The sequence below is a fragment of the Cherax quadricarinatus genome, chromosome 7 (assembly GCF_038502225.1).
Source record: "Cherax quadricarinatus isolate ZL_2023a chromosome 7, ASM3850222v1, whole genome shotgun sequence".
In the NCBI taxonomy this organism is placed as follows: Eukaryota; Metazoa; Arthropoda; class Malacostraca; order Decapoda; family Parastacidae; genus Cherax; species Cherax quadricarinatus.
Window position 1 is genome coordinate 59,872,704 of NC_091298.1, and position 21,374 is coordinate 59,894,077.

At 39.8% G+C, this 21,374-nt stretch overlaps 2 protein-coding genes across 6 annotated transcripts in view; one reads left to right on the top strand and one right to left on the bottom strand.

Annotated features, from left to right (window-relative positions):
* Positions 1-955: 955 nt before the first annotated feature.
* On the bottom strand, positions 956-19,107 carry LOC128686897 (uncharacterized). Of its 4 annotated transcripts, none has more exons than XM_053774117.2 (5): positions 19,087-19,107; positions 11,681-11,967; positions 4,530-4,770; positions 3,079-3,350; positions 956-2,523 (listed from the first exon to the last, which is right to left on the bottom strand). In XM_053774117.2, the coding sequence occupies exons 2-5, from the start codon at positions 11,957-11,959 to the stop codon at positions 2,248-2,250; spliced, it is 1,068 nt and encodes a 355-aa protein (XP_053630092.2). In that variant the 5' UTR covers positions 11,960-11,967; positions 19,087-19,107; the 3' UTR covers positions 956-2,247. The 4 variants fall into 4 exon arrangements, with proteins under 4 accessions (XP_053630092.2, XP_053630091.2, XP_053630090.2 ...); XM_053774116.2 differs by lacking the exon at positions 19,087-19,107 and adding an exon at positions 12,975-13,062; XM_053774115.2 differs by lacking the exon at positions 19,087-19,107 and adding an exon at positions 12,846-12,981.
* LOC128686896 (ubiquitin carboxyl-terminal hydrolase 2) overlaps positions 18,596-21,374 on the top strand; it is a 15,974-nt gene continuing 13,195 nt past the window's right edge. For both annotated transcript variants that reach the window (XM_053774113.2, XM_053774114.2), the window contains exons 1-2: positions 18,596-19,154; positions 21,143-21,374. The exon at positions 21,143-21,374 is cut by the window's right edge and continues 365 nt beyond it. In XM_053774113.2, coding sequence (XP_053630088.1) covers positions 19,131-19,154; positions 21,143-21,374 — 256 coding nt within the window. In that variant the 5' untranslated portion in view covers positions 18,596-19,130. The remainder of the gene's footprint in view (positions 19,155-21,142) is intronic.

The following is a 21,374-nucleotide window of genomic DNA, read 5'->3' on the forward strand; positions in this document are numbered from 1 at the left end:
AAAGAACTTTGTCCTTGGAGGCAAAGAGGGGAATGTATGAGAGTATAGTTTTACCAACGCTCTTATATGGGTGTGAAGCATGGGTGATGAATGTTGCAGCGAGGAGAAGGCTGGAGGCAGTGGAGATGTCATGTCTGAGGGCAATGTGTGGTGTGAATATAATGCAGAGAATTCGTAGTTTGGAAGTTAGGAGGAGGTGCGGGATTACCAAAACTGTTGTCCAGAGGGCTGAGGAAGGGTTGTTGAGGTGGTTCGGACATGTAGAGAGAATGGAGCGAAACAGAATGACTTCAAGACTGTATCAGTCTGTAGTGGAAGGAAGGCGGGGTAGGGGTCAGCCTAGGAAAGGTTGGAGAGAGGGGGTAAAGGAGGTTTTGTGTGCGAGGGGCTTGGACTTCCAGCAGGTATGCATGAGCGTGTTTGATAGGAGTGAATGGAGACAAATGTTTTTTAATACTTGACGTGCTGTTGGAGTGTGAGCAAAGTAACATTTATGAAGGGGTTCAGGGAAACCGGCAGGCCGGACTTGAGTCCTGGAGATGGGAAGTACAGTGCCTGTACTCTGAAGGAGGGGTGTTAATGTTGCAGTTTAAAAACTGTAGTGTAAAGCACCCTTCTGGCAAGACAGTGATGGAGTGAATGATGGTGAAAGTTTTTCTTTTTCGGGCGACCCTGCCTTGGTGGGAATCGGCCAGTGTGATAAAAAAATATATATATATATATATATATATATATATATATATATATATATATATATATATATATATATATATATATATATATATATATATATATATATATATATATATATATATATATATATATATAGCGAACATCAAACTTTCGATAATAAATTCATTCCCTTGATCATGTTTGGAACACTCATAAATAAATATAAAAATTACAATACAATATTAACAAAACGTGAGAATTTTTTCAAAATCAAACACATTAGTAAGGTGATTATATGATATATTTTTTCATGAATCTGACAGTTACTCTCCAAGACAAATTTCGTGAGTGAATAAGATAAGAACGTGGCAGTAGACTAGGAAGATCTAGGTCAAACCCAGTCATCCTCACTTACCTACCCATTCACCCTGTATTATAAGCTACCCAAAGTTTCTGCTTTATTTACACTACCTGGGAGTTTGGTTCACTCGTCTACAACTCTATTGCCAACACAGGACTCGTCCTGGCAAATTTACCTGAACCTGAACCTACTGCCAAACCAATACTTCCAATATCATTTCTAAATCTAACTTTCTCCAACTTGAATCCGTTGCTGCGAGCTCTGTCTTGGTTAAATATTTTCAACACGTTATTTATCTCCTTTATTCATTCCTGTTTTCCATTTACACACATTATTTATATCTCCACTAATTCTACATCTTTCGAAAATATAAACAGAAAACCAAACTCACTAAAAGAGGGTAAACTGTAACTATTTCAGAGTATACATGTCCAGTACATATTGTCTTTCAGTCCAGATTTCAGCTGTTTAATAATAAGCTCTCAAGAATTCTCAAATCCAGAGTATTATTTGTGGTGGATTTTTTTTATCCATCCATCTCTCTCATCCCCCAGGGAAGGGCTACAGGTGGGTGAAATATTCCACCATATTATATGTTTTAGCTATCATTTTAAATTCATCTGGATTCAAAGAATAAAGAATCACAATACTTGGCTGGATCAGTACACAAATAACCAGCATTTAAGTAAACTTAAAATTTTGGAAGTTATTTCCTGCGTATCTAATATTTAATACCTCATTCAGCTGTCAGAATCCATTCTGAATTTACCAGTCGTATACCAAATCCAGATAATGTGAGAATTATAACTAAAGCAACTTGTTATTGATTTTTTTTTAACTTGCAGAGTTGCATTCGCTTACACTACTTCTTATACATAGTGGTGCTAGCAAGCATTTTTCAACTGACTTTTCGCTTGCATTATTTTGTATACAATACTCTTTAATAATCATGCCACTCCGGAGCTGGTATGGTGTTGCCAGTAAGGTGTAGGTAAAAAAAAAAAAACACGGTCCTTTCGTCACGAGTAGCGTCTTCGATCCTTCGGGAATGAAGGAGTCAGTTGTGACTTTGCCTACAATCCTGCCACTCTGCTTGTTTACACATCTCGAATCCCAGTCCTCTTCCTGGTTGTCGATACTTGTAGAGTCGTGTCCCATGTAGAATGGCAGGAAATTACCGATAAGCATGGTAGATATATAGGCCAAAACCTTTATTACAGAGTACATTTAGCTCTGGGTAAAGCGAAATATAGCTCTCCTCCACCCAAGAAGATGGAGGTCACCTGGAGGGTGCTTCCAGTTGTAAGGCCTAGCTCCTGTATGGTACATTGGTCATGCCTTGTGATGCCCTTGAAGATGATGCTCGTCTCTACAGGGTTACTGCCGTACCTGGCCTCGAGTCTCTTCTTCACGTCGCCGATTGTTTCCCCCAGAGAGATCTTAATGGAGCCCATGTGGCCCATCATGTCAATAATCTTCACCTGCAGTTCCTGCGGAAGGAGGACGCAGATCACAGTAAAAGGAGAGGAGTAACTGAAGTGTCTAAATTTCTGAAATCACGAGATCTCCGGCGCCTCACCAACCTTACTGATTCTGCCTCTGACGCAACATTATTATTATTACATGTATTATTATTATTATTCAACATTCACTTGAAGGGTGCTATTCATAAGATCACAAAATCATAATTAACGCAGGTAGGAAAAAAAAGGTTGTGTTTGTAGGTCCAACGTTCCTTCTAGGGAGGTACTCTTGACACAAGGAATCGAAGCTGCTTTTCTCTTCCTCGGATCAAACCTAATTAACGCCCATTCCCCAGGCACTATGTTACTCCTATGGGTGCAATGACCCTCTTGAATGAAATATAAATTATAATATAACTTATATTAAAATAAAAATTACAACAACAACAACAATAATAATAATAATAATAATAATAATAATAATAATAATAATAATAATAAAATTATATAATAAATACAAAGTAAAGTTTTTTATATTTTATTTAAAATTATATATGAAAACAGAGTTGTAGTTTGGCTAACCTGAGAGCGAGTGTAGAGTGTCTGAGGTGTAGAATGTGTGTCGCGGAGTATGTCGTAGATGATAGCGAGGTTGATCACTTTGAGTGTACAGTGGTGATTCCCGCAGGTGGGAGAAGGGCACAGTAAGCCCTCCGCCGTCTCGAGCTTCTCCAGGCACATCCTACAGAAGTCGTGACCGCAGGGAAGCAGAAGGGGATCATGCTTTCCTGGCGCATACTTCTGACAGCACACCCCACATGTGTTTTTGTTGCTTCTATCGGACATAGAACTAACTGAAAAGAATATCTAATAATAATGGGAGTACGTAGGACTGACAGAATACTTGGCAGTGGACTTCCAAGTGCTCTGTTATCTACCGAGAACTGTCTACTGTCTCGATTTTTATCTGTCGGTGTACTATCTAGCTGTATGAGTCAAGGAAACACAGTAGAAGGTTATCTCCCCACCCTCCACAAAAGAAGAGTACATTCATACACACTCCTCCTATTCAGGTAAACCTTCAGACAAGCAGCCACAGCAGTTCAACTCGGACATTCTTTAGCATACTCTTAAGAGATTCACCATCCTAAGCTTCACTATAATGCAGTATTCAGTTATTTTTATAATATAGTATGGAGCCTAGCTGGGGTAGGCCAGCGCATCCTTCACTACTGAATGGGTCATCTGATGCTTACGATCCTTGTTATGAGACACTGTGTTTTTCCTGGTGGACAAAACACTACTCCCCCTTCCTGTTCAGTGTCCTTCAAGCATGTGAGGTGTGTTCATGGACTTAAATCATCTAAGTGAGTTCGATTCGGTAGATCTGTCTTGTAATGTCAGTGCTAGTCAGTCCGGCAATACTAGTGTATGCTGGCGTTAGGACAACCAACAGTAATACAAAACAAATGAGATGGGTCAATTTAAATTGATCTATGTAACCATTTATTTATTTTCACGAATAAAATTAATTCCTTTCACTGTCTTACTTGCATTATCCAGTCCACACTTCACTCTGTGACTTCATCACAGAGCATTAATACACTTGATATTAATGCCATGCTTGGTGGGTACTGCTGCTGTCACCAGTGCTTGAGACTTCGCTGGTATAAAGTCATGCTAATGTACTACAACTAAAGATAAGTATATATATATATATATATATATATATATATATATATATATATATATATATATATATATATATATATATATATATATATATATATATATATATATATATATATATATATACACTTGAGAGACTACATACAAGGTTATATATACTCTGTGAGGGGGTATGTAGCTTAATATATATGAGAGTTTATTTTAATCTCTATTTTAGTAATCAAAATATCCTTGGCAGATGGTGAACAGGTGGCATGAGACATTATTAGTGACCTTTTGTTTAGTACGATAGGCTTTAAACCCCATTAACAAAGCTTAACCAAGCCTATATACAATAACCTTACCTCCAGAGCTTGATGATTGGTCCTCTCTTCCCACTGTCGTCTGGTAGTTCTCCATTTCAAGCCCTGGAAAGTAAACTAGGCTGTTGTGACTTAAATTCCAATTTTCGGCAGTCAAGGTAGGACCAATTGGCTTGTACGTTCCACGATATGTTTGGTACTTTGTATGTCTAGTGCAAGTGTGTATGGAAGTCAGTAATGCAGGGAAGGTCCTGTGGCAATGATATCTGCTCTCTCCTCGCTCCTGTGAATACAAATAAAGCTATTAGCCACTAGTAAATTATAGTCCTAGCAGTGGCGTGCAGACGGGAGGGCAGAGGCCCCGGGAATCCAAATGGGGAGGGGGCATACAATCAAGGAATTGGCCCCCGGCATCACCAGAACTCTGCACGCCACTCAGTCCTTATCTGCATCATCATATAGGTTAGGTAATATTCGTCAGGAAACAGGACAAGTGTTTCCTGACGCGGGTCTTAGTCATATGACCCGCAGCTGGAACTTTTGGTCATCTGACCGAGGCCTTCCACTGGCTTACCCCTCCACCCCTTCAAAAATTAAGGTTATGTTTCATGCAAATTCTTATTACATGTATACTTTAATTATGTTTCTTAATTCTTTTGTGTCTTGCTGTACAGGATGAAGATAGTTATGTATTTTGTAATAATAATTTATTGTATACGACAAATACAAAAAAAATCTAATATTGTTATTTGTGTGGAAAATACTGTATATATTTTCCGGAAATACGGTAATTTATAGGTAAATAGATGCCCTATATTGTATTTTTAAAAGAAGTATGTTATCGAAAAAAAGAAGAGACACTCGCCATCTTGGTTTTGAATTTGTATTAGAACGTTGGTGTAATGGGAAGAATTTTTCGTGCTCTAGAGGTTAAAATTGGGCTGACACCTCTTAAATAGGAGACGAAATTGTTGCATGTGCATTCCTGCATAATTTGAGTATCAGGCGACTGGACAAGACAGCTCCAGGAACCTCAGATAAGTCTGTTTATGTTTAATTCTGGCCAGTATTTTCATAAATTTAGACAGTGAGGTTTTCTGAGTATGATACACCATAATCTCCAGTCAAATTGGTGAGTGATATTAAGATATTCTCTTTCTGTTATGTAATTGTGTATATCTATAATTATTTTTTAATTTTAATATACAGTCCACAAAATTTAAATATTTACCAATATTCCTGGTTATACATATTTCATTGGTAATTAATAGGTCCAGAGCAACTTGTGGATATGACAGTGCTAGGTATCGAAGGGGGACATTTTTTGCGACCTAGGTGTCCCAAATTCCTACTTGTCTAACTGATAAATAATAATTATCTTTTCATTTACTGTTATGTATATAATGATACATTCAGATAAATGCAATTTTCCACAATTTGCAAAGTTGCAACAAAATCACATTAATTCGTTATATCTTGGATACTTTGAGGGTAACTTCATTTTGGGATACCCGTGTGAGGATATCAGCATCTTGGGATACCCGTGTGAGGATATCAACATCTTGGGATACCCGTGTGAGGATATCAGCACCTTGGGATACCCGTGTGAGGATATCAGCATCTTGGGATACCCGTGTGAGGATATCAGCATCTTGGGATACCCGTGTGAGGGGTATCAGCATCTTGGGATACCCGTGTGAGGATATCAACATCTTGGGATACCCGTGTGAGGATATCAGCATCTTGGGATACCCGTGTGAGGATATCAGTATCTTGGGATACCCGTGTGAGGATATCAGTATCTTGGGATACCCGTGTGAGGATATCAACATCTTGGGATACCCGTGTGAGGGTATCAGCATCTTGGGATACCCATGTATGGGTATCCTAAGATGTTGAAAATTTCCTATGATTTATATGTAACAACTGATAGAGATAATAATGTTTATTTAATAATTTTATTTTAACTTGAAAGGTGATATGCCACAGGGAAACTAAAATGTTTCCTATAATTTCCTTATATAATGTAATAAGTAAAGTGGAATTATTGTAATATTAAAGGAATTAATATTCTGATAAGGAAAATGTGTTACACATCCCCAGAAATAACACTAAATTTGAGTAAATATATGTGTACGAGATAGGAGAGGAGAAACAAAGATGGCGGTACGGGAAGGAGAACAACAAGTGCGTTGGCGAATGTTTCTCGTAAAAAAAAGTGTCCGTAAGTAATATTAGAGGACAGTTAAACGTTGCAATGTAAGTAACGAGGCCAGATGTCTGTAAATGTCCAGCTAGGTGAGGAAAAGGAAGAATTTAGTGATTGGACGAGAGAAAATGCAATGCGGAAATTGAATTACGCTGTATTATCAATAATTTAGTCTCGCCTCTCAGTTTATTATAATCCACACCACAGGTCAGGTTACTTGATTTTGGCCAGTTTTCTTGTAATCTTGCTAGAGGAGGCGTTAGAATATTTTTAACATAAAATAGTTAAATGAGTCAAGTCCACTTAAATTCCTTATAATTATACAGTCCACTTAGTCACTTTTACTAGCGTAAATTTTCATAAATGCATATACAGGAACCATATATTCCTAATCTAGGGTCCAGGAGCTAGTTGGGGAGCTGAGATGGTTGGTATTGCGACCTCAGTGTTCCTGAAGTCACACAAGTCTCCAGGATACACCAGTATATTACAATTTGTTTTTGTGTCAAGAGTTCTCCCCAGATTGTGGGTAGAAGGTTAATACGAGATTGTTCTCGTAAAAATCCACCACACTAAGCATTGTAAACACTCAAATTTTAACAATCAGGAATTACTCACTGAAGCAGAGACGACCCTCACATGTTGAGGATACAAGATTGACTTTCTTTGCTCACCACTGCTGTTCTATTATCAATCGTTATCTGTTACTTTTTTGTGCGATTGTGTGTTGTGCCTGTGTGGGGCCACCTTATCAAAGTAATTGCATAGGTATTTCCCTCTACTTGAGATCTAGCTGGTGACACTGTTTTATTTGTTAGTTATGTGTCAGTTGACACATTTCTGATTAAGCATCTGCTGGCTTACCACAGCTAAATTTTACTCAGCGCTGGAAACACTGACTCATTACCTACTAGTATCATGGCCGACATGTTGTCCGATAAAGGTCGTCAAGACCACACCAGACCTGCTTGTCACTACTATAGCAGATGTTGTAAAGTCCACAACCGTTCTAGTGAAGCCCACACCAGTTCTAGTGAGGATCACGCCAGTTCTAGTGAGGATCACACCAGTTCTAGTGAGGATCACACCAGTTCTAGTGAGGATCACACCAGTTCTAGTGAGGATCACACCAGTTCTAGTGAAGACCACACCAGTTCTAGTGAAGACCACACCAGTTCTAATGAAAACCACACCAGATCTGGCCAAAGCCGTACCAGGCATGGTCAGGACTAAATCAGGTCTGGTTATCAAGATTTTTTCAGCCCTGCTCATGAATACACCAAACCTGGCTACCTGGAGGGTATGTACCTGGAGGGTATTCCGGGGATCAACGTCCCCGCAACCCGGTCCACGACCAGGCCTCCCTAAGTAACACCACCCTGGTAGGTCAGCAATCATCTTGGCATATACTTACGATAAATATTCTCATACCTCTTTTTACTCCATCATGTGTATCCACATATAATAACTCAGAATAACCCGGTGCTGACCAGATATTTTTCGTTTCTCGCAAGAAATGTTAGAATTGTAAAAAAGTCAAATAATTTAGTTTTTATTTTAGTACTGTCTAAGGTTTCGAAAACCTTGTTCCCCACAACCATCTTGTCAGGAAAGAAGGATCCAAGACACCACTCTCACGAGCCCTCCTAGGGCAGGGATGGTGCCAGAGCCAGAGCTTGCTACCACATGCAGCTCACAAGACTGCCACTCCCACGAGCCCCCCTGGGGTGGGGCAGATGGCAGACAAGAGGCCTAGCTTCTCCCTACGAGCCCCGTGAGGGCGGGGAATGGGGCTAAGCCTGGGAACAGTTGGTCCCGAAACTGAGGAGGTACTTGTACCTCCTCCTCCCATGGGAGACATAGGTTTCAAGACACTCCCAAGACAGGGAGCCAAGACCGGGTCACCATCTGGAAAAGACACGGGCCGGGAGAGTACCGGCCCATCAAGAACAATAATAACAGTTGTCAGGAAGTGGACGTGGGGGATCTCACATCCACATAAATTTTCGTTTTAAAACTGATCAAGATTGGTTAGAAATATATATGATTTTGAAATCATTATTAAAAAAAAGCTTTAAAATGATGTGTCACTCGATGCAAAATGCCTTTCAGGGAGCGTCGTACCAAATAAAAAAAAATTGGAGTGCTGCATAGCCTAAAACCTGCTGCTGCGTATAGGAAGCCTACGACAGTTTCATGACACCGGTGTTCGTGAGGAATGAGTTACAGAAATGGCAACAAATCTGGATTTATATTAATACTTATAACTCTCCTTTCACAGCCCCACACAAAAAAAAACACTCAACCGCTGAGCTTATGTAAACGATACATGTAAATTGCATTCTGTTCATCTGGAACATTATTATATAACTGCTCTAGTGTGATGCAGTTCAGATGGGCTTGTGAGGTCTCTAGGGAGACCTAATTATATGGTTTAGATAAATGGGATGGTATGTAAGCAGTGAGACAGGGAACACAATCAACTTGACCAAAATGAATATAACTTACAATATAGTACAGAGGACAGTTCGCTACAGGAACTAAGCCACAGGTCCCAAGACCTACACAGCACGAGTACTGCGCCAAGCCAGTACTCTGCCCACTGCCTCCAACAGTCCTCCAGAGACTTCAGCAGCCTTCTCCCGAGCCCTGCACCCCAGCAGCAGCTCCGCTCGAAGTCTCTGCTCAGGAGCTCTGCACCCCAGCAGCAGCTCCGCTCGAATCTCTGCTCAGGAGCTCTGCACCCCAGCAGCAGCTCAGCTCGAATCTCCCTACTCAGCTCTTCCTTGGGCTTTTATGGTGGTCCAAGCACCCTCCACAACCACGTGTACGACCAAAGACCTCAGACGTGGGCGTGGCTACAGACGTTTGCCAAGGCAAGGTGTGACCATATAATTAGGTCTCCCTAGAGACCTCACAAGCCCATCTGAACTGCATCACACTAGAGGTCTAAAACAATAACTGTTCTTCCATTTATTCATAATGCCTCAGGCATACCAGAGCATCTTCAGCCTTACCGCAAGGCTGTACACCATTGCAGGCAATGAGTCGGTCCTCTCAATTCTTCGTCATTCATCATATTATATGTCGTCACAATGTGAAGGGATAAGGATAAGAATTGAAACAAAGACATAAAAAATAAGTTTAATTAGGTACAGGTACAAATAAATACAGTTACACAAATTATCATAAATAATAACTTGTGTGTAAATTACCTAGGATGACCCCCAAAAAATCGAAGTGACTTATTTCCATTGTGGGGTATAGAGGAATGGACATATGAAAGATGACATAATTTATTATTAAGGAGAGAAAAAACAATAACGACACGACTTAAAAGAGAGAGAATAGGGAGGAAAGCAGGTAACTAAATATAACAGCTGGTGATAGTGGCGACCAGGGAGGACCAGGAAGACCCGACTTAGTCAGCATTAACATCAGGACACCACTCTTTCGGAGACTGGTCAGACTTATTTCTCCCTACTATGTACACTTCTCATGGTTAATATACACTAAGATATTTGCATCTTTCAGTGTATTAATGGAATAATAATAATTATATTTAGATATAAACATCTCTTGGTGTAAATAGTACAAACTGTTATATACACATCTCTCAGAATATACAAATTAAGATGTAAAAATGCCATGTGCTTACACACACGTCTTCAGACAGCCATGTGTATAAGCACTTGAAAACGCTCAGGTTTTATTTCATATTTTCACTATGGTATTTTTAGAAACATTTGTAATCACGTGTTATATGATTTTTTTCGTACATTAAGTTGTACACTCATGTTGTTTATATATTGATATATACACAGTGATTATGCACTAATAATTTGTTTGTGATTCGCCGGTACTGTCCCGGTCCGGGTCTTTTCCAGACGGTAACCCGGTCTTGGCTCCCTGTCTTGGGAGTGTCTTGAGACCTATGTCTCCCATGGGAGGAGGTACAAGTACCTCCTCGTCTTCCGGGACCAACTGTCCCCAGGCATAGCTCCATTCCCCGCCCTCACGGGGCTCGTAGGGAGAAGCTAGGCCTCTGGTCAACCATCTTCCCCGCCCCAGGGGGCTCGTGGGAATGGCAGTCTTGTGAGCTGCAGGTGGTAGTCAGCTCTGGCTCTGGCACCGTCCCCTCCCTAGAAGGGTTCGTGGGAGTGGTGTCTGCCCGATCTCTTGAACACTAATAAATGCACACACTGCAATGTATATAAACTGGAATAATGATCTTTAAAACTATCATGTCATTTGAATTAATGACTTCATTATATATTATTTTATTGAGTAATTTACCTACCAGATTGCCACCACTAAGCCCTACTAATATAAAACGTCTGGAGTCATTCCTGTTATTAGAGTACATTTCGCTCTGGGTCGAGTGAAATGTAGTTTTTCTACGCCTCCCAGGTAGGATGTGGACACAGTGAGAGTGTATCCTTCTTTCATGCCGATCTGCGCCATGGTAGAATCATCCTTCACTAGTGTTCCCCGGAAGAGGATTCTCGTGCTTGCAGGAATGCTACCATATTTGGCCTCTAGTCTTTTCTTTAAGTCTGAAAGCGTTTCCTCCGGAGACGTTTTAATACCAACTGTGATACCGTCAAGGTCATTGATTTTCACCTGTGGAGGAAGCAAAGCAGATAAACAGAGGAGCTACAATGAAATTTGATTCGAGGAAGGAGAGGGGTAACTCCAATTTCAAGGATCGAGATCCCTTTACCAGCATCAATGCCTCTTCCTCGAAGGCTGCCGTTTATAAAATCGCAAATCCATCATTAACACTGAAAGAAAAATGGCTATATTTGAATGTCCCTTTTTCCTTGAAGGGAGGTGCTCTTGATAGGATCAAACCTGATTGCCTCCCATTCACAGGTACTGTATGAACTAAGTTCAGTGCTTTCCCTTGAATATAACAACAACTACAATAATAATAATAATTATTATTATTATTATAGTTAATAGAGAAATTATTATTATATACCTGAATTGAAGTGTCAGTGGTAGGTGAGACAATTCGAGGTACCGGTATCTTCGTTTTAGGGATCAACCCGAGGACCTTCGTGAGTTCACTCATATTGAGTTTCTCGTAGCGAGCCCTACAGGCGGGAAAAGGGCACGTCAAGCTCTCCTTCTTCACCAACTTCTGCAGGCACTGTCTACAGTAGTCGTGACCACACTTCATTACCAAGGGAACATGTTGCTCCGTGTCATATGTAAGACTGCACACACCACAGGTGCTATTCTCCATTATGTTGGACATACAACTGACTGAAAAGTATAATAATAATAATAATAATAATAATAATAACAACAACAGTAGAATGAGTTCCTTCGGACGTGAAGGTACATTATTAGGCCAAGTATATAGGGTAAGAAAAAATTATCAATTCCTATTACCATACTGGGTCAGACCATGGGAATTGCCAGCCAAGCGACCTACGTGTTTGTGGGTCGTTCATGACACTAACATCCTGGTTTACTTGCTGTTCTTGACTGTTAATCGTCTTCATCTGCCAAGTCTTCTTTTAGCATTTCCTGATGTCAAGAATCTTAAGATTTAAAAAAAAAAAAAAAACTAGCTACACATCTAGATACTTCCTGATATATAATTTCAGTATTTTTTGGCTATATAAACTTAATAAACTACATTATCTGTATCTCAGTAATCGTTGTTTATTTTCGAACACGCTCAGGACTCGTCCGATTCAGGTACACTTTCAGACGCACCATAACAGCTCAGCTCCCACATTTAAGATACTCTTTAAGAGATTCACCATCCTAAGCTTCACTGTTATGCAGTGATCCGTTATTTTTATAATATGGTATGGACCCTAGCTGGGGTAGGCCAGCGCATCCTTGTTCATTGAATGGGTCATCTGATGCTTACGACCAATATTAAGAGACACTTGTTTCTCGATGGACAAAACACTACTCCCCCTTCCTACTCACTGTCCTTCAAGCATATGACAAGGCGTGTTCATATTTAAATTACCTGTGTCAGGTAATGGTGGTGGAGACATGTTAATGTTAGGAGATATCTGTGCGTCCTGACTAAAAAATAATCACTAACGAAATCACGGATAGCGTGATTTTTTTTTTCACCAAGCAAATAGTTTATGTTCATGTTGAAATATAATTCACTTTACCTCAAAAACATAAGAAATGTCGAGCACTACAGAAGGTCTACTGGCCCATAATAGATCGATCAATTCACAATCTACACAATACCCCTCACAAACACGAATCACTCGCCAGAGGACTTGGACACCCCTCACCTGCTAGGGTTAAAATGTTGTCCTGCGCTGCTCACTGAGCTTTTATCAATGCTTATCTGATTTGTTATTTGCGATTATGTGTTGTGCCTATGTGGAGCTGCACTATCTGGGTAATTACACTGATATTTTCTCTGGTTAAGTTCCAGCTGGAGGTATTTTTTAGTCGTCAGGAAACAAAACAAGTGTGGCAGATGATGTGTTAAGTAGCCTACCACACTACATTTTGCACCCCAATTCTAAGAGTTAATTTGTTTGACAAAAAAAAGGAAAATACGACAGTAACATCAGTGACTATAGAACTATAGTTCTTGATTTGTTTAAACCCACATAATGGAGAGCCTAAAAATTCTTTTAAGAATAAGAAACACAACCAATCTTCATGCTGCTGTATTCTACACATGTAATTCGTTTATATGTTTAAATTCCAGAAATACATAGTGTCTTGCCACTCCCTGTAAGAGTAGTCATCAGGTAACTATCTGGCAGAGGCTTCAACTTACGACCAGAGCTTTGGTAAGAATACGTGTAAGGAAGAAGGATGGGTAAGGATAGAAATATGGAAAAAGGATGGGAGGGGGAACGAGGTAGGATATAAAAGGGAAGTGACCCAACCACTTTGGTGCAATTTAAAAAGTGTGTGTGTAATAACAGAAAATTATTGAAAGGAGTGTAACACTTACCCATCAGAGTCACACAGATATAACAGATATATAGGTACATGACTCTGAGTCGGTAATAGGTATACAAGTATCTTTATTTCGAAACGTTTCGCCTACACAGTAGGCTTCTTCAGTCGAGTACAGAAAAGTTGATAGAAGCAGAAGATACTTGACGATGTAATCAGTCCATCACCCTTAAAGTTTTGAGGTGGTCAGTCCCTCAGTCTGGAGAAGAGCATTGTTCCGTTGTCTGAAACAATATGAAGTTGAAGTGACAGGATGGAGCCTTAAATAGTGCCAGGAGGTGAGACGTAGGTTGCTTTGGGAGGGCAGGTCCCTCTCAAACCAAGCCGTTCTCACTAGTAGAGGTTGTCGAAGTTGATGGTCTGTACCAAGATACCCTTGTGTTGCAGTGTCTGACAGAATGAACATTAAAATGGTATAAAATACCGACAGATTGTTAGGTAAGACACATATGCAACAGTTAGGTATCTTTATTTCGAAACGTTTCGCCTACACAGTAGGCTTCTTCAGTCGAGTACAGAAAAGTTGATAGAAGCAGAAGATACTTGAAGACGATGTAATCAGTCCATCACCCTTAAAGTTTTGAGGTGGTCAGTCCCTCAGTCTGGAGAAGAGCATTGTTCCGTTGTCTGAAACAATATGAAGTTGAAGTGACAGGATGGAGCCTTAAACAGTGCCAGGAGGTGAGACGTAGGTTGCTTTGGGAGGGCAGGTCCCTCTCAAACCAAGCCGTTCTCACTAGTAGAGGTTGTCGAAGTTGATGGTCTGTACCAAGATACCCTTGTGTTGCAGTGTCTGACAGAATGAACATTAAAATGGTATAAAATACCGACAGATTGTTAGGTAAGACACATATGCAACAGTTAGGTATCTTTATTTCGAAACGTTTCGCCTACACAGTAGGCTTCTTCAGTCGAGTACAGAAAAGTTGATAGAAGCAGAAGATACTTGAAGACGATGTAATCAGTCCATCACCCTTAAAGTTTTGAGGTGGTCAGTCCCTCAGTCTGGAGAAGAGCATTGTTCCGTTGTCTGAAACAATATGAAGTTGAAGTGACAGGATGGAGCCTTAAATAGTGCCAGGAGGTGAGACGTAGGTTGCTTTGGGAGGGCAGGTCCCTCTCAAACCAAGCCGTTCTCACTAGTAGAGGTTGTCGAAGTTGATGGTCTGTACCAAGATACCCTTGTGTTGCAGTGTCTGACAGAATGAACATTAAAATGGTATAAAATACCGACAGATTGTTAGGTAAGACACATATGCAACAGTTAGGTATCTTTATTTCGAAACGTTTCGCCTACACAGTAGGCTTCTTCAGTCGAGTACAGAAAAGTTGATAGAAGCAGAAGATACTTGAAGACGATGTAATCAGTCCATCACCCTTAAAGTTTTGAGGTGGTCAGTCCCTCAGTCTGGAGAAGAGCATTGTTCCGTTGTCTGAAACAATATGAAGTTGAAGTGACAGGATGGAGCCTTAAATAGTGCCAGGAGGTGAGACGTAGGTTGCTTTGGGAGGGCAGGTCCCTCTCAAACCAAGCCGTTCTCACTAGTAGAGGTTGTCGAAGTTGATGGTCTGTACCAAGATACCCTTGTGTTGCAGTGTCTGACAGAATGAACATTAAAATGGTATAAAATACCGACAGATTGTTAGGTAAGACACATATGCAACAGTTAGGTTTCGAAATAAAGATACCTAACTGTTGCATATGTGTCTTACCTAACAATCTGTCGGTATTTTATACCATTTTAATGTTCAATAGGTATACAAGTTGCAATTGCTTTTTTTTGCGATTGCATAACGAATATTTCAACAACAAGGCAAAGCGATGATTTTATAGACAATTCATGTAAAAATCACTGGGCACGTTGGCTTCTTTCAAGGTGGTGTCCCGCCATAGTAAATACAGCGAATTTACAATAGTAGATGTGAAAGTAGAAAAATTATATAAGATATCTCCATAATTAGGGGCGATAATATACTTAGTAGACTTAGAAGGATTCTGGTGTTACCCAATCATCTTCGTCTGCAGGGAGGTTGCTCAAGATCATTGGTCATTGGCAATCGTCTGTATGAATGAAGCGACGCAGCCTCTGTGGAAGAGTCATTCTTTGGGTCCTGTGGGGAAGAGTGTTAATGATATAGTCGGTAGTATTTTCAACTTGGGGAGGATATTCTCTATCTGGTATGTAGAGTTCTTGCATTGCATAGAGTTGCCTCTTCAGCATATCAAGGCGTACGTTCAAGGCAGCAATATCCTGTTGGATGTGTAATTCTGCCATTCTGATTCTGTCTCTCCTCCTGGTACCTGTAATAAAGCGGAAAGCTCTATTCTGGACCCATTGTAACCGTAGTATGTTGGTCTTTGTTGTTAACGACATTGAGACACATGGGTGTTCGAGTATAGGTCTTATCATCATTTTATACATATTTTTTTGACGTATGAAGGGGCTTGATTAAACCTACAGAGACTGCTAAGACAGGCTTTGGCTATGTTGATCTTTTTACTGACGTGAGATGTTTAGTGGAGCAATCTGTCTATTTCATATCCCAAGATCTTGTTAGGGTTTCTAATGGCTACAGGTGTACCTCTGATGGAGAACCCCCCCTCCCCCTTGTCTTCAATGGTTGATGCAAAACATCCTATCGTACTAACAAGGACTTTGTCAGGGTTGGTCGTAATTCTCCATTTCTTTTCCCAAATAGATGTTCGGCGAAGTTCAATATTCGTTTTTTCTACGACCCGCTCATACTTATATTTCCCTGTTACAGGAGTTGACGAGACGACATAGATAACATCATCTGCAAATTGCGTTATAATTGTATCATTGAACTCCGGTTGAGGAAGATCATTAACATAAATGTTGAATAGTATTGGACTAAGACACGAGCCTTGTGGGACACCAGCTGTCGGTATAAAAGGCTCTGTTGGCAGAGGCTATGATCACAGAATTAGTGAAAAGATAAGATATCCTTGCGACACACGACACCCGGTCTGGACCATACCATCCTGGGTTTTATAGATTACATCAAACCTGGTCTAAGGACCGCACTAAACTTTAAGATCACATTAGACCTTGTTAAGACCACATTAGACCTTATTGATCACATTAGCCCTTGTCAAGACCACACCTCCCTTGACCGAGACCATACAAGACCTGCTCAAGGTCACAACTGCGCTGATCAAGACCACACCAGACCAAATCGAGGCCACACTAGACTTCCTCAAGACCTCCACACTTGGTCAAGGCTACACCTTGCACTGGCCAAGACCACACCAGACCTGATCAAGGCCACATCAAACCTCATCAAGAACACACCAGATATAGTTAAGACCACAAATTGGCCGTAAAAACTACATTGGTGATTAAGCTAGTAGCATAAGCTCCATTCAGTAAATATATCTACGTTTCTTCTCAACCCGTCATGTACATGGATATATATTTATCAGTACTGATAATTACAACTCTTCAAGTGAAGTGCCTTGAGGATGGTAAAGGTTCTTGGTGTCAGGAACTAAAGCTGCCTTTTCCTTCCTTGGAGTAAACCCGATTACCCTTCATTCCCCAAGCGTTTCTCCCTTAAAATCATAATTTGTTAAAATAATCTCCTGTACTAATATTATTGTAAATATCACCAGAAATTAAAACAGCACCAAAATGTCTCTCTCTATGCCAACCTGCCCTCGAATATTTGCCTCGGGTAGCGATATCTCATAAGATAAGATAAGATTTCGTTCGGATTTTTAACCCCGGAGAGTTAGCCACCCAGGATAACCCAAGAAAGTCAGTGCGTCATCGAGGACTGTCTAACTTATTTCCATTGGGGTCCTTAATCTTGTCCCCCAGGATGCGACCCACACCAGTCGACTAACACCCAGGTACCTATTTGCTGCTAGGTGAACAGGACAATAGGTGTAAGGAAACGTGTCGAAATGTTTCCACCCGCCGGGAATCGAACCCGGGCCCTCCGTGTGTGAAGCGGGAGCTTTAGCCACCAGGCCACCGGGCCACGTACATACATGTGGCAGATAGCAGATGGTAGGTTTATTAATTGACTTTAAAACCTATCGACTTCGCGAGGGTTATTAAGGCTGCATATAACCTGTTCACTACCAGCAAGTATACTATAGCCCAGAAAATAGGGATTAAGGTAAACTGTCTCTGAGAGATATACTCGTATACCTCTCGGTGTATATATCGTACTAGATATAAGACTGGACACCCCATACCAAGGATATTTGTAGAGGACCATCTATGTTGTAGAGCGAGGACAATCTTCTATTATGTTTATCAAATCAGGGAACGAGGGGGATTTGAACCCATGGCAAGTGAGTCACTTACCGTGGGTTCAAGACCCACCCACCCCCTGATTCGTTTGCTGTCGTGTTAATATGATTTCGTGAGTCACGCTACTATTGTGTAGATGGTTAAGTCAAGAGTCTCCACCAAGAAGGAACATAAGAATCGAGGACACTGTAACCACCTACTTATCTTAACACGGACAAGCTCTGCATAACCAGAAGCTTTCCATTAAGTCTGCAATACATGCCAATTATTTTTGTATTCATTATAACTTTATTTTATTTTTTTTTGGAAGTATTGGTTTCAATTTCATTTAAAGAGGGAGAATATCTTTACTAAAAAAAATATGGAAGTATTAGAAGGATAACTGGAGAGTTTATCTTTTTAAGAGTGTGTACATTGATGCTTGTGAACCTCTCTTGATGCACGGAATTGGAGTCACCCTCCCCTTCCTTGGATCACAACTCATTACCCCCATTCTCCAGGCTTTGTTGAATCCCTACTGGTTTAGCGCTTCTCTAACAATAATTTTGAATATTATAATGTAGCAGTGTCGAGGCATCTGATTGGCTGAGAGGTGATAACAACATCATTAAGTTGATTGGTCACTCAGTCTTATCACTGACGGTAGTCGTGGCAATATGGTACTTATATTTGTTAACAGAATCTTCTAAGATGGAACGTGTGTTATTAAATGCAACTCTGAAGGTTTGACTTTAATTTTAGCAGTGAAAATTGCAAGTGCAAGGTAATAGAATGAACACAACTCGCATTATGTCATCATTAGTTGATTAATTGAGTTGAATGAAGCCTATCAACTGTACCAGAAATATTAAGGCTGCTTGTAGCCTCTTCACCAGCAGTCAAGAAAATTTCATTCCGTAAAAGTGATTAATGTAAACTTCGAATATTTCTCAAGTGTATTTATACGAATACATTTCTGTGTACACAATCTTGAATACCAAATACAAGATACAGTGAAAAAGTGAACTGTGGATCTGGTCTTACATTATTTCATGTTGCTGGCTTAAGACTTACGGTCCTGAAATCTGGGTGACCACACCAATATTGAAAAGTTAAAAAAATTATAAAATATACGTCTGTATCAAAAATAACAGAAGCAACTCACACAGGAGAAAGAGGTGTACGTTTAGCATCTTATACATCGACAATATGGAATATTCTTTCGCTGCTACGGTGAGTGTAAGATACAGCACATAGTGGTGTAACTGGCTGGAGAGTATGAGTGTAAGGACCCAGTATTCAGACGAAGCTTTTATCCAGACTACTTTTCACTCGGAGTATAGTGACAGTATTCGTAATAGTAGTAGTATTTAAAAAAAAAGTATAATACAGGTGACCCAATTATTTTGAAGAACCTAAAACATGCACGTTATATTGATGAAGCTCAACCATGATCAAAACGTATTCCCAATAAAATTATATTTTGGTGATCGGTTCTTATTTTATGTTTATGCTTTATGCCGTGTTATAGTATGCTTTTCAGTAATATTATATTATATTACATGTAACTGCTTGCATTATTTTTTCTTTGTGTTTATTTGAAAAGTAAAATATCACATCATGGATTAGTTTTGTTGGATGTTTTTATTTTTGTGACTTATAGTGTTATCCTGTGCCTTCTTTGAATTGTAAATACCTGTTTATGTTAAAACCCCGTGATAGTCACCTAAATTAATGTTTGAGTATCGTGGTGCTCTGGTGGGCACCTGAGATCTTAGATTAAGTCTTGAATACGTGTGTGTTGACAGGCGGAAGCCATACCTAGTAATGTGCCAAATGTAGTGTCATGTTGTGTGTATGTGATTGCTTGTATATGTGCGTCATTATGTGTGTCTGTTTTTATCACAATGTTTTATTGTGCAATCTTTATAATTTCCAGTGTTTGATGTTGTTTGTTGGACACTCTTGTTCATACCCTTGTAATGTTGTGTTTTTATTATATATAACCTTGTTAGTGGTGTTTTTAAATAAAAAGAAAAATACTACTGTAATGTATGGTGTGTTGTGTGTGAGAGTAATATCATTGTAATATATAGTGTCGTTATTATGTGTTATGGTTATTGGGATTCTTGTGCATTAACCATTTTTCGTGTATCTTTTTAATATATTTCTGTCACCTTGTTTTGCATTGTTTTAAAAAAATATATAAAAAAATAAATTATATTTTGATTAAATTGTCGATACCTATACCTGTGGGCATTACATATGGCCATTCTGACTAGAGAGTGTAATTAGGTATCTCCTAAGAGGTCCCTTAAGGTGGTTAAATGATTTTGTTTGAGAACGCCTCAGTCGATCGACTTCAAATTTTCAAAATCTGTGAAATTTAACTTGGAAAAGGTTCATGAACCACATATTGGCATACCCAGGTGCCCTCTGGTCAATATTAAACAGGCAATTCCAGGATTTGGTTTCCTTGCGATAGTCTAAGAAAGAATTTTCTGATCAGCTTTCAGAGTTCAAGGCTGGCATATATTACCTAGAAGAAGGTTATGAGTGTTATTGGAGTGTGAGTGCGCATGACATTTCTTTAAATGGCTCAGCATTTTCATCTAGAAATTACACTAGTAAGCCTCTCATGAATATTATTATTATAATCAAGGGGGAAGCGCTAAACCCGTAGGATTATACAGCGCCCAGGGGAGGGGGGATGTGGAAGGCATTCAGGCTTAATTCGGGGAACTGGAGCACAGATCCAATTCCCTAAATCAAGAGCCCCTCACCAACATCAAGGAACCTTCCATGAGGGGCTCTCATGAATAGCTGAACCTTCATTGGCTGTTGCATCTTATATAGATGGGAGCCATTTTGAGTTCACGTTTGGTAGAGAAAAATTTGCTAAATTATTGACAGTTTATAAACTTGGAGTCGTTGAATTCCAAGAAATAATTGGAGAATGATTCTTCTATTCGATTTTGAACTTATAACAATGGTGAACTTTGCTCTTAGGAATGACTGTGTTTATTCTGAAATTCACGATGATTTTCGTGTCATTGGTGAAGTGCTCCAGATGCTACTCTCCACTTCCTTGGATCAAACATGTTTAACCTCTATTTTCGCCTCCACCCAGGCGTTTATGAGTTTTATGGGTTTAACGCTTCCCCGGAATTAATAACAACTATCATAATAGCAGCAATAATAATTTGTTTCCTGTGTTTCAGAACGACTGTGAAGTTCCCAAATCGACGACCAGGTTACGACTTGACTCGTTCAGCAATCTACCACCATCACAAGTTCACTTGACGCCAGCTGGTGGTGTACTACCATCACCAACAACAACAACCAAACCATCATCACCAACAACAGCAACAACACCATCAAGGGCAGAAACTGCGTCATCTACTGCAACAACTGCACCATCATTACCAACAACAACAATAAAAACACTATCAC